The sequence below is a fragment of the Panicum hallii genome, chromosome 2 (genome assembly GCF_002211085.1).
Source record: "Panicum hallii strain FIL2 chromosome 2, PHallii_v3.1, whole genome shotgun sequence".
Classification (NCBI taxonomy): domain Eukaryota; kingdom Viridiplantae; phylum Streptophyta; class Magnoliopsida; order Poales; family Poaceae; genus Panicum; species Panicum hallii.
Window position 1 is genome coordinate 54236783 of NC_038043.1, and position 12078 is coordinate 54248860.

The 12078-nt window shown below is 42.2% G+C and overlaps 3 protein-coding genes and 3 non-coding genes across 6 annotated transcripts; 1 reads left to right on the top strand and 5 right to left on the bottom strand.

Moving 5' to 3' along the window:
- Nucleotides 1-411: 411 nt before the first annotated feature.
- LOC112879570 (PHD finger protein ALFIN-LIKE 9-like) lies at nucleotides 412-5064 on the top strand. The gene is made up of 5 exons (XM_025943845.1): nucleotides 412-633; nucleotides 776-808; nucleotides 2932-3160; nucleotides 3796-3925; nucleotides 4499-5064. Exons 1-5 carry the CDS (start codon nucleotides 543-545, stop codon nucleotides 4844-4846), a joined length of 831 nt encoding a protein of 276 aa, XP_025799630.1. The 5' UTR covers nucleotides 412-542; the 3' UTR covers nucleotides 4847-5064.
- Nucleotides 5065-6006: 942 nt separating this feature from the next.
- LOC112883643 lies at nucleotides 6007-6155 on the bottom strand. The gene has a single exon (XR_003226897.1). It is a non-coding gene; the product is annotated as a small nucleolar RNA snoR135 (small nucleolar RNA).
- A 157-nt stretch (nucleotides 6156-6312) lies between these two features.
- LOC112883642 lies at nucleotides 6313-6456 on the bottom strand. Its single transcript, XR_003226896.1, has one exon. It is a non-coding gene; the product is annotated as a small nucleolar RNA snoR135 (small nucleolar RNA).
- A 170-nt stretch (nucleotides 6457-6626) lies between these two features.
- On the bottom strand, nucleotides 6627-6765 carry LOC112883641. The gene has a single exon (XR_003226895.1). It is a non-coding gene; the product is annotated as a small nucleolar RNA snoR135 (small nucleolar RNA).
- Nucleotides 6766-6958: 193 nt separating this feature from the next.
- On the bottom strand, nucleotides 6959-8852 carry LOC112879571 (40S ribosomal protein S3-2-like). The gene is made up of 6 exons (XM_025943847.1): nucleotides 8732-8852; nucleotides 8485-8632; nucleotides 8225-8396; nucleotides 7571-7625; nucleotides 7347-7478; nucleotides 6959-7262 (listed from the first exon to the last, which is right to left on the bottom strand). The coding sequence occupies exons 1-6, from the start codon at nucleotides 8765-8767 to the stop codon at nucleotides 7107-7109; spliced, it is 699 nt and encodes a 232-aa protein (XP_025799632.1). The 5' UTR covers nucleotides 8768-8852; the 3' UTR covers nucleotides 6959-7106.
- A 733-nt stretch (nucleotides 8853-9585) lies between these two features.
- On the bottom strand, nucleotides 9586-12004 carry LOC112879470 (probable small nuclear ribonucleoprotein G). Its single transcript, XM_025943726.1, has 4 exons — nucleotides 11823-12004; nucleotides 11692-11714; nucleotides 10149-10270; nucleotides 9586-10027 (listed from the first exon to the last, which is right to left on the bottom strand). Exons 1-4 carry the CDS (start codon nucleotides 11855-11857, stop codon nucleotides 9965-9967), a joined length of 243 nt encoding a protein of 80 aa, XP_025799511.1. The 5' UTR covers nucleotides 11858-12004; the 3' UTR covers nucleotides 9586-9964.
- Between the last annotated feature and the right edge of the window lie 74 nt (nucleotides 12005-12078).

Here is a 12078-nt window from a genome sequence, read left to right on the forward strand (position 1 = left end):
TTTGTTCAGTTACCAGTGACCGTATAGTATTTTTCAACGGAATTTGTTTTTCAATTCTGTGATCATCGTTGCCTCTGCCGGAGCTAAATCTGTTAAAATTGCTGGCCTCGACCATGGTTGGCGCCAAGATAGACGCTCCTCCCAACCACTACCAACCCTAGGTTGCTAAACACCATTCCTGAAATTTCCTTCCGAACTCGGAGCTCCAAAACCAAAAGCTGGCCCAACCTAAACCTACAGGCCCATTTAGCAATGTAAAGCCCCCTCTCAAAATAAATAAAATGGCAATGTAAAGCCTACAAGGTAAAAACAAAGGGTGAAAATTGGGAAAGAGTTTGTCTCATGGGCCGTGGGGCCCACCAATACGGACACGTTCTGGCGTCTCCAATCCACCACTTTAGTCGCATTCCCACAACTCGCGTCCGCTTCTCTCTCCTCTCTTTTAAACCCTCCGCTCGAAGACACCACCCGGAAATACGTCGGACTAAACGGCTGCAAATCTTCTCCGGCAGCGGCACGAATCCGGCAATCCGACGCTCCGAATGGACCCAGGGTACAACCCCAGGACGGTGGAGGAGGTGTTCCGGGACTTCAAAGGCCGCCGCGCAGGGATAATCCGCGCGCTCACCACCGGTACGCGACCGATTCGAGAATAGATCGAATTTCTCTTTTTTCTGGCTAACGATGGGACTTCATGGATGGAGTTTCAGCTTTCCTGCCATCTGTGGGGGGTTTTCGGATGGTCCTGACTTGTTTTAGCTTGTTGTTGCTGCAGATGTGGAGGATTTCTTCCAGCAATGCGACCCGGGTGAGTGAATTCTTACCTGTAATTGCGGCGTAGTGTAATTTTGGATTGCTTACCCCCCCAGGATTTGTTGTTCCGTGCTCCGGTTTTTTTTTGTGTGTGCATATACTGCATTTTTCAAGCAGGGATGCGTGTTCTGTCATAATTCTGGTCAATATTTTCCGGTTTTACATCTAGGTATATGCCTATTTTCTATAAACTATCTCGGTGTATGCTAAACTGAGTGTCACAGTGTCTCTGTTGAAACTCCAGCCTTATATTATTAACTTTGAATCCAAAGAATAAAGAAGACGCAAGTGTGCTGTGTGAAGTTGTGAACCCATGTGAGAGCAGCAATAGAGTGTGAGTGTTACCTTGTGCCCCTCAGAATTTCGAAGTATAGGACCTCAGTTGTAGGATTAAATAACAAGTGTACCACTGGTCCTGAGGGGAGGGTGGAGCTGCGGAAACCAGCAGCATGACCTCTTGACCAGTAATGTATGGTTCAGATCTATCCAACGCCCACTGATTGCTCAGATTGGATGGCTTCTACTTCTAATATCTTAAGCTCTTCAGATTAACATCCTTAGTGCTGAATCTTCCACCTTTATGTATGTGGTACTGTGGTAGTGTGGTGTATGCTCATATGGATGCCTTCCAAGTTGTGTGGGCAGAAAGATGTTGCTGCTGGTCTGAAAGGCGCCACATATGTAGGGGTCACCTGTTTGAGTTTGGGTTGTTGGTTTCAACATCAGTGGGTCCTGCTTGGTAGGTGCAGTGTGATTCTTCTGGCCTAACAATAATTCATATAGTTCCTTTGACTAGGAATGGTTGCCTACATGCCTGCAATAATAGAAGCTCTACCACCATCTTTGCTGCTTGGTAAATGAAATTGAATGCTGCTGGCAGTTGAGCTCTGACCCTATGGTGGTTACTGAACTTAGTTAAACCTTGGGTACAGTTTACTGCCGCACAGCGAAAAATGCCATAGAGCGGATAGCAGTGGTGCTGGTATCTGCTATATGATGGTTGGTTTGGTCACAAGATAACTTGGTGATGGAGAATAGATTAATTCCACCTAAATTCAAAATATTGTGTTGCTGCGTAGGGCCTCTTCCCGGCCTCTCTCTTTTCCTCTTCTTTGATGACATTATTGCCCTCTGCACAGTATATTGCATACCACTGCTTCATATTGATGCCTGCAAGCCTTGCAAATGGCCTGACACTTTATCCGGTACTGGCGCAGTATTGAATATGAGGAGACGAGGGAGAGCATTGTCATGTGGTCCTTAAATGTTCTCAATTCTCAAATCATCAGTTCTCAAGCTGTCTTCGTGTGGATTAGGTCTTTGCTTGGTGAATTGAGTTGAACCAAAATGTGTTCCCCTAATGGTTAATGTCCATGTTTAGGCTAGTGGAAGGACTTTTTGGTTAGTAGTCACAATATTGTGAACAGATGTCTTTATCCCCTAGAGATTGTTGCAATTAAATAATATCCAGTTGGTCAGCTTGGAGGGAGGGAGTGAAGCTCATTGGTTATTTGAAACAAAAAATTGGTCGGATGTACTGTATATTTCAGATAATTGAAATAAGAAATAATAACAAAATCCATTGGGCATGTGAGTGTTTAAATGCAAGGAATGTCCCGAATTACTAACAAAAGGCGAAGTCACCATTTCTATTCCTCCCTAGTGGACCGTGGACTGAATTTTCAGCAAATTGGGCATTGCCAATGTGCTATCCTTTTCTTTCTATGCTATAACCCTGATTTATGTACTAGTTTGATGTATTGATTCTTCATGTAGTTGATATTATAATGTGATCTAAGATTTTAGTCTGCTCATTGCTTTTGTAGCTTGTTCTCTGTTGAAGCCTTAGTTAAATTAATGTTTTTATATAGCCCACTTTGTCAGAGAGATGGTGATCTTGGTTTGATGTTTATTGGAAAATACTTGGAAGTTTACCTGTGAGTTTGCCCTTATTTGAATGTACATGTGAAGTGATCATATTTACGTAACCGAGTTAATTCATTCCAAGTTCTGAGCATTTTCATCCCCTTTTTTTTCAATTGTCTACTGATCATGTTATTGATAATTGCAGTAGATATGTTTGTCCATCCTGGCATGACCATGTTTTTTACTCTGCAGAAAAGGAAAACCTGTGCCTGTATGGGTTTCCCAATGAGAATTGGGAAGTAAATTTGCCTGCAGAAGAGGTGCCACCTGAGCTCCCAGAGCCAGCATTGGGCATCAACTTTGCACGAGACGGAATGCAAGAAAAAGATTGGTTATCCATGGTTGCTGTGCACAGTGATGCTTGGTTGCTTTCTGTTGCATTTTACTTTGGTGCTCGATTCGGTTTCGATAGAAATGACAGGTTACTTTCCATTCTATTTTTCTGGAATCTGTACTGCAGTATCCCTTTTTGCTACTTCAGTTTCTATTTAATATATGAAGTTCCCATCTCATAGCTTTCTGCAGATGTGTAATGCTTAATCTGCAAATTGCTGGACCCAATTTTTTGGCAGGTGGTAGATCTGGAAAACGTAGTTTAAACGATAAATGCTACTTAAGCCTGGTGAACAATAGTGACCTTGAGTGTATGTTATCTGCCGGGAAATATTTGGCTCACTAAAGGATGACATGGTGAAATTGCATGGAACAGAGTTTCTGTGAAATTGAGCAGATGATACACACTCAAGCTGAAGTATTTTATATTGTTTTGCAATGTTAGGTATGTTTGCTAGGGCAGGGTTATCAAGAGGAGACAACTGATCTTTCCCTAGGATTATTTTAAAAATTGTTTTAGTTAGTAAACTTTCAGTAGCACTTGTGATGATAATATTCTTGGATGGGAGCTGTTGTGGTACTAAGGAAATGCTGAACATGATTTTATGATTAATGTTAACAAGCATATCTTTACCAAAACAATTATATTTGGCATTTTTCTTGGTTCGGACCACAATTTGGCGTAATATGCTTCACTAACACCTACCTGTTTCTGTCATACAGGAAGCGCCTGTTTGGTATGATTAACGAACTTCCCACGACTTTTGAAGTTATTAGTGGGAAGAGTAAAATCAAGGCACCACCGAGCAATAATAACCATAGCAATAGCAAATCCAAGTCCAACAACAAAACGGTACCACTCATTCTCTAGATATGCCCATTGTTCTGTATTTGAGTTCGACTAATCTTGAAATTCTTTCTATATATTTTTCTGAAACTCGTTCTGTATTTACCCATTACCGCAGCATTGTGGCATTTGTCTGCTGCAGTTCATTTATTCACGATTTCTTGTGTCTACTTAAATCCTTTTGTTATCTGTTTGCTCTTGAGAAGTATTTGTTGCCACTGTATAACCTTTAGTTCCTCTATAAAATATGTTTCATTTTTTGGACATGGCATTGTTCATAACACATGGTTTGCACATCTATGAATGCGTCTTTTTTAATAGTGACATTGTTGGCATTACTTGCACTCTCATGTTTGCTCAAATTAGCTATCAGATTTCTATGCTTTACCCAAATCTGGCTGCTATTTTTCTGATGTCTACGCTTTGCCCAAATCTAGCTGCTATTTTCTAATGTTAGCAATCAAAATCCATCTCGCTGAGAGCATAGGTTGAACATTTGTTCACAAATGAAGTATCCAGAACACACTGCATCCTGCCTGCTAGTAAATTTGTTTGACCCTCTTCCTCTGGAAAATGCAGAAATCATCAGAGCCTAAGGTGAAGCAGCCAAAGCCGCCGCCGCCACCCCAGGTGAAGGCAGAAGACCCTGCCCCTGCAGAGGAAGGCCCAGCCGCCGACGAGGAAGAAGGTGGTGGCGGTGGTGTCAGCGAGGGTGAGCACGGGGAGACACTCTGCGGCGCATGTGGGGAAAGCTACGGTCCTGACGAGTTCTGGATCTGCTGTGACATCTGCGAGAAGTGGTTCCATGGCAAGTGCGTCAAGATCACGGCAGCCAAGGCCGAGCACATCAAGCAGTACAAGTGCCCGTCCTGCACGGGTGGCGGTGGTGGCAGCGGCGGCAGCAACAAACGAGCCCGCCCGTCCTAGGGGAAGTTGCAATCGCAGTGTTGTAAACTTGTTTAAGTAGTTGGGTTGTGTATTTCTGGCTGGCTGCTGTAACTCTAGCATCCATTCGTGTTATTTTAGAGAGGATTTCATTTCGCATTTGCTCTGAACATTGCATAATCGTTACTGTTCCCTATGGTCTGTGCAGAGGCCTCTGCAGCTTTGCTTGGCCAGTTTGGCCTTAGTGATCGGATTGTGTTTATTCCGATTTAATGGCCCAGTTAGACATCTCAGTGAAGTAAAGGCGTGTACTAACCTCAAACAATGGACTGGGCAACAGTAAATTGTTTCATCGGGATACTTTTACACACAGCGAAAGAAGCGTATGAGCACAGAGAGTGGTGGACTCCCAAAATTGTAAATTGTGCAGATATATTCAAGCATATAATGGCCACACGAATGTATAGATACACTAGGCATACTGTACATAGATCTCAGCAATTTTTCTGTTCAGCCTCCTAAACATACTGGAGATAACATCACAGAGCAAATCAACCAAGCGTAGAAGTCCGCGACACCATCGCATGATCTCTTTGACATAGACCAGGAAAAGAACCTGCAAGGGACTAGCTCTCCTGCTAGTCAAATTGGCTCACTGATGAAATCCAGAAACGTTCATCCCCCATTCAAAAACACTTATGAAAACCACCACATTTTTTCGGATACTATCTAGATATAATTCCGAAAGCAAGACGTTCTCTTTGAAGGACAGAAAGCAAGACTTTGTAGTGAAACTACAAGTAAGTCAAAAGTTTAATCAAGATAAAAACGTTTTGGCAGGGGAGCACAGACGGCATTCAAGTGAATCACAATGGAGCCAGTTACTGTATTTTCACAATCATTTAAACAATAACTACAAATGGGATATATGCGAAGGACAGCTTAATGCATTCAGTGGTAGAAACACTAAATGCCGAAGAAATGCCATCCTCCATGGGATCAATATTGCAGGACCGCTCGGAAACAATGCACACAAATCAGCATGCTGCCGATACAAAAATCCTGCACCAACCAGATGCACAACCACAAAAAACAATGATAACAACTACTATGCGCCAAGTTACATGCAGCCAATAGAGCCAAATACAGACGCAAACTTAAAACATTCCTGAACAGAACAGAAGCTTCAACTCAGAAGGGCAAACTATGAGAAAAATGATTGTTGAGGAAACCACAAGACATTGGCCTAACTCAACTGCCCATTTTTCTCAAATTGGTCTAGCAGGAAACAAGTTCAGGTGGCAAGTAACACAATGACGAGTTGAATGCCTATTTAGACAAGTCCTGCACTTAACATTCAAACTACAAATATTTTCTAACAGAACAAAACCACATGCAACAGATGATGTAATGCAGTATACCAGCAGAAAAACATGTCAATGCTGCAATGCTTAGCAAGGCTTGCAATAGCAAGATTCAGAAATTGTTCTCAGAGAACAGATTAGGTCACATGAGAGGAAAATGATTGTTGGAGAAAACAGAATATAAGCTTAACCCAACTGCCCACTTTCCTTCAATCACTATAGCAGGAAACACTTTCGGCGAAAAATGCATGGAAGAAAGCATAAAGCCGATACACACTATCCTGCAGAGCAACATGCCATTCAGAACTGAAGAAAACTTGTGTGCAGATGAAAAAAAGCCAATCCGTATAGAAGCCATTCTATTGTGTAAAAAACAGAAATATGCAGCAAATCAAAAGCTATGGAGAGCTATAACAAAAACAATGGAGACAATAAAACACATAAATATGGCACTGGGTACATGAGAGGAAAATGATTGTTGGAGAAAGCAGATAAGCTTAACCCAACTGCCCACTTTCCTCAAATTGTTATAGCAGGAAACACTTTCGGCAAAGACGCATCAAAATAGCGCAAAGCCGATACACACTATCCTGCAAGAATACTTGACTAACAATCAAAATCATGAATATTGCTAAAGAAATGAATCAATGTCAACCACAATCCATCATAAAGAACAATCGCAATATTGCAACTAACATAGGCTTACTCACAATGACCTAAAACATGTGATGAGTTGACTAGAATAAATGTCATGTGAACCACAATAAACTGTTATCAAGCTCCAATACCATAGTGAGAAAAGAAGCAAAAAGAATTATATTGATTGCCACTGTTTGCAACTTTAAAAAGTAAAGCGCTTTTTACTTGCAACAACATGAATAATGAACATTACATGAACGCAAAACTGGGTCAAACCATAGATTCTAAACTTTTTTACTTCAAGCAACTGGGATTTCTGGTGCAAGGGGCCTCAAGAGCTCATCCTCTTCCTTAGGGGGGTGAATTGTAACAAGATCAGGTAAAGGAATGGTTGGCCCTTGCTTGCCCTTTGGATCCCAGTCGAGCATAATCTTTACCTTGATACCAAGCACACCCTGAAAGCAAGTCAACTAAAAATTACTACCAGAACAAAGCTAATGATTATATATATAAACAATGGCATCAAATAAGAAACAAACCTGTCTCAGGAGAACATGCCTCACAGCTGAGTCAATATATAGGTTGACAGGATGACCAGAAGAGATCATGTACCCATCCTTGAACTTCATGGATTTAGCACGTTGGGCCCTGAGCTTGCCACTAACAATAACCTGCAGAACCCAAAAGGTAGATCAATATATAGATCCTATCAAGAATCAACTCTAACAGAAACCGCACCGATTTTGCTTGGCAGGATCCATACCTCACAGCCCTTGGCACCACTCTCCATGACAAACCGTAGAACACCATAGCATGCCCTGGCAAACAAACAAACTGTTTTAGTCAGATGAAAAGACTAGATACCAAAGAGTGACAAAGGAGCTCAAAGAGAACAAACTAGAATACTTTAGCAATTATAAAGCCTCAGCATATCAAAAATAAAAAGAAATCAAGCAATATCAATGCATTGTTCAAACAAAAAAAATACAAAAGCCACTACAAGCAATGTGGCCAACCAGATATCTGAAACTTATATTATCAAAGCTTCTCTTCTCAGAAGAGAGATTCTAGTTGGCACATGTGATATAGTCATCTTCCGACACAAAGTTGGTACAGAGCAACCTATTTGCTTTATAGATGACATAACACAGAACAGAACTAAAATAACCAATATCCGCAAATGCATTAGCACATAAGTAAAACACATATCCCTCAAACGCTCAAGCAATGAAACAGTGATAAATCCTTCCACTGCCTATAAAAAGCATGGAGGGCGATGGTCAATTTCGTCACCTTCGAACACAGGTCTGGCATAGCAATAAGCCGAGTCTGCTGTGTGAGTGACTGGAACAGCATAGCATCACCGAAATGCCTATGCAATTAACATAACAGCATTGTATCAAGATAAGAGCATAACCTTCTGACGGCGAGTCCACCGAGGAGCTTGTAGCGGAGTGACTCGGCCTGGGCAATGGCGCAGAGGCCGCGGTTATTCACCTTCTCGGCGTAGAGCTCGACGCCGCCCTCCGGGAAATTGAAGCGCTTCTGAACCACAGAAGTAAGTTCCCTGATCCTCCTGCCCTTCTCGCCTAAAAGCCATCGAAACACCAGGTTCAAAAACCAACCCATTGGAATTTCACAGCTGTAATCGGAATGGGGTTGCAGAATCGCACGTACCGAGGACGTTCTGGGTGCGGGTGGCGCGGATTATGATCTCGGTGCGCATGGGGGTGACGCGGACCTCGACGCCGGAGTAGCCGTCCTCCGCAAGCTCGCGGGTGAGCATCTCGTTAAGCTCCGCGAAGAACACGCCATCCGCCACGAACTGCGCGCGAGAAAGTGAGCAACCAGACATCAGACATCAAATCCATGGCCTACGCAAGCCGAGCTAGGGATCTAGATGAGGGGATGGTTCGGGGCCTACCTTCCGCTTCTTGCTGATCGCGTGAGTGGTCGCCATTGGCAGAAGGGATGGAGGAGCGGCCGGTGGTGCGGCGCGGCGGCGGCAGGAGAGGAGGATAAAAACCCTAGATTCGGATGTGAAATGTGCTGGGAAGGAGAAGAATATATAGAGGGTAACATGATCAGACGGCTAGGGTTGGTTTGAAGGTTTTGCAGATTAGCCCCTGGATTCCTTGAAATTTTGCTTTAAAAGGGCTTAAAAGTTAGACAGTGGTAACTTTTTTTTTTGGAACTAAGAAACAGGGGCAACTACCTTGTTTTGATAAAACAATTCAGTCCCAATGCAATACAAGAAGATTTAATTTCGCTTCTCTTGGAGACAAGTATCCTCTATTTGAACAAGGCCTAAAGGATTCATATATAACAATGGTTAAATTTTATGGGAATTTCGCATGCATTTCCAAACAGGACCTAAGAAAGGCCACCAGCTGGATTTTCACAATGGAGATGGAGTCGCGGTTGAAATATTGAGGTCTGCTAGTTCGTGGACAGCTAGCTAGTGGCTTTTCTTGCTCTTGCTACGAGTATTCTATAAGATATATGGTGAAGAGAGAAGAAATAAATCCTTTGATGGAGAGAATGATAGCATCAGCAAGCCTCAGCGACATGGACATAGCACTGCAACCCCAACCTCCAAATTGCAGTTAACATCGTCTCCGAAGAGGCCAAAGCAAGATCATGCTTGTGTTGTTAAGAGATCCAAGAACAAAGCACCGAAATTTGCTGGAGATGCTAACATGTCCTGTGATTTTTAAGGCACAGCAAACAATTTTATACCGAGTCTTTGAGAAATCACATTAACTATCAAATTCAGTATTGGCGGAGACACCTTTTTAATTACTCGCTCAAATTTGATCCAAGGTCAGATGGCAATCACCACAGCCACCATCCATTTCCTCAAATTAACACTACGGAGGCACTGAAGGGCATCTCATTTCCCACAAACTTATCTGATAACTCGCTGCCCAGAGCAAGAGTATCACACGCTCTCTACCATGATAGCACAAATCCCAGCAGAATAGCAACAAGCAGGCTGGGCAACTGGAAAGTCGAAACGCAGGCTCAACTATACAAAGGTGCATAAAGCTTGCACATGAATAAGGGTCAGGAACTCAGGATACAATGGTGCCCAACGACATACATCAGTTTTGAATTAACACTACCAGCTTATTAACTACTAAAGCATGCTGACAGTTCACTGAGCTTTGGCAACCGGTTCGAGGGCTTCGATCATGACAACACTGTTCCCCCTGATAACCTGCAGAAGATGTTACCTTTCAGTAATATATCATACCATTTGAAGAATTCGGCACAATTATTTTCATAGGAAAGGTGTTGTGTGGAGAGCATTTGATAGAGCGAAAAAGAAAGTAACTCACCACCATTCCGATGTCATTCTTGTCGTTTCCATTGACCTCCACTGTGTTGTCCACGACCAGATTCATGAACTGATCAAATCCACGCAGAGTGCCAATGACTACACGGTTTGCATTCAGCTTGACTGGCCAAAATTGAGGATAGCTAGTCAGTGAATAGCTCAAGGAGGCAGAGAAAGGAAAATATACTATATCGGCAGGGCAACATGGTACTAGAGGATATCATGCACAAAACAGATAAGCTGCAATGCGATAAAATCGGATAAAATTTCACTCAGTCAGTTAAGAGTTTAAATAAAAGGAGGAACCAAGCACCTCTAAATGACAAGTACAAAGCACTGCAAGACTTCAGCTATCGTCCATATTTTCAGGTACCTTAGTGTAAACATGCAAAGCATGAGAAAATAATACTGCAGCTTTGTCAGACACCACACCCATGATTATTACAAGATTTACAAGATGACAATACTATTAGCAGTCTGTACTTTTCTAGACACACAACTATCTTAGCAGTCTGTACTTTTCTAGACACACAACTATCTTAAGTTGTCATACCATAAAATCAAACATGATTCCAACTAGTGCAATAGTAAGACCACAAAGATCAATTAGCTCATGTTCAGATATAAGTTCCAAGGGGCCAAAACTGCTTCGTTACTCTCGCAGTTATAATATTTGTCCTTGTACGGGGGTTACTGAATTGCGAGGTATGGCTATCCAATCAAGCTGCCCTATCAGAGTAACTATGACAATAAAAGCTTCACTTGGAACTAAATCCATAGCTTTTCAACTAACTTCGTCATTTAGAGCAGCCTGTCATTATTGATAAAAGAAAAAAAACAAGAGGTAAACGGAAATAGCATAGAGCCTACTTATACAGAGCAACAAAACAACGGCAAATATAAAAAACAGGCCACGAAACAACAATAAGCTGCAAAGATCACATGAGACTGCACATGATACAAAGGACACAGATATCTTATATGTAATCTGGCAGATGTTATACCTAGTCTACGAAGCAGAACAAACAGTAAATGCCCTATCAGGGTAACTATGACAAAGAAGCATCATCTGGACAATAAATCCATAGCTTTGCTAAAGATATCATCATTTAGGGCATTCACATAAAAACAAAACTATTTTTTTTGCAAAGCCAAACAATTGAACATACAGTTATGTTCAACTAATAACTGCACATTCAATAGTTGTATTAATAATTCAGAAACAGCTAAAGGAACTCAAGTTAGCTATCAGTCTATCACAGGTAAGTCTGGACCTTGATTGCACTAACACAGAAACTCGAGCCAAATAGAAGACAGCAAAGGCCATTACAAATCAATAACATTTTATGATTCTCTGAACGTACCCATACAATCCAATATACTACCAGTTAGGAAAGACAAAAGGTAGCAACCATCCCTACTATGCTCACAACCTAGATTATCACCCAAACTTCAGCTTTCTCAACACGCGGCTAAGACCATGTAAAATTACTGGCTCTGCATAACTAATAAGGCTAAAAGCTGAAGGATCTGCAAGTACTTACTTTGGAGCTTCTTGTCCATGTACCTGAAATTCACCAAAACAAAAAAAAACGCGGATTAAAATCCCATCAAAACACAGGAACAGTAACAGAACAAATCGAGCTCGAGATGAAAGGAACAGGGAGATTATTACTTCTTCAGATCCGGAGGCTGCCCCGACCGGCTCATGGCGACTCCCTAACGAAGGATCTACTACAAGCTTCTCCGTCCAACCACCAAACCCTAAGCCTTGCTTGCTGAGACAAAGGGGTAGCCGCCCGCCGCCGCGTCGAGAACCCAGAACCCTAATTATCCCCCGGGTCGTCTAAAGCAAAAGGTTTATTCCGACACTGGCATGCGGGGCCCCTTGGATAAGGGTTGAACATGAAATAGTACTAAAGAACAGGGGT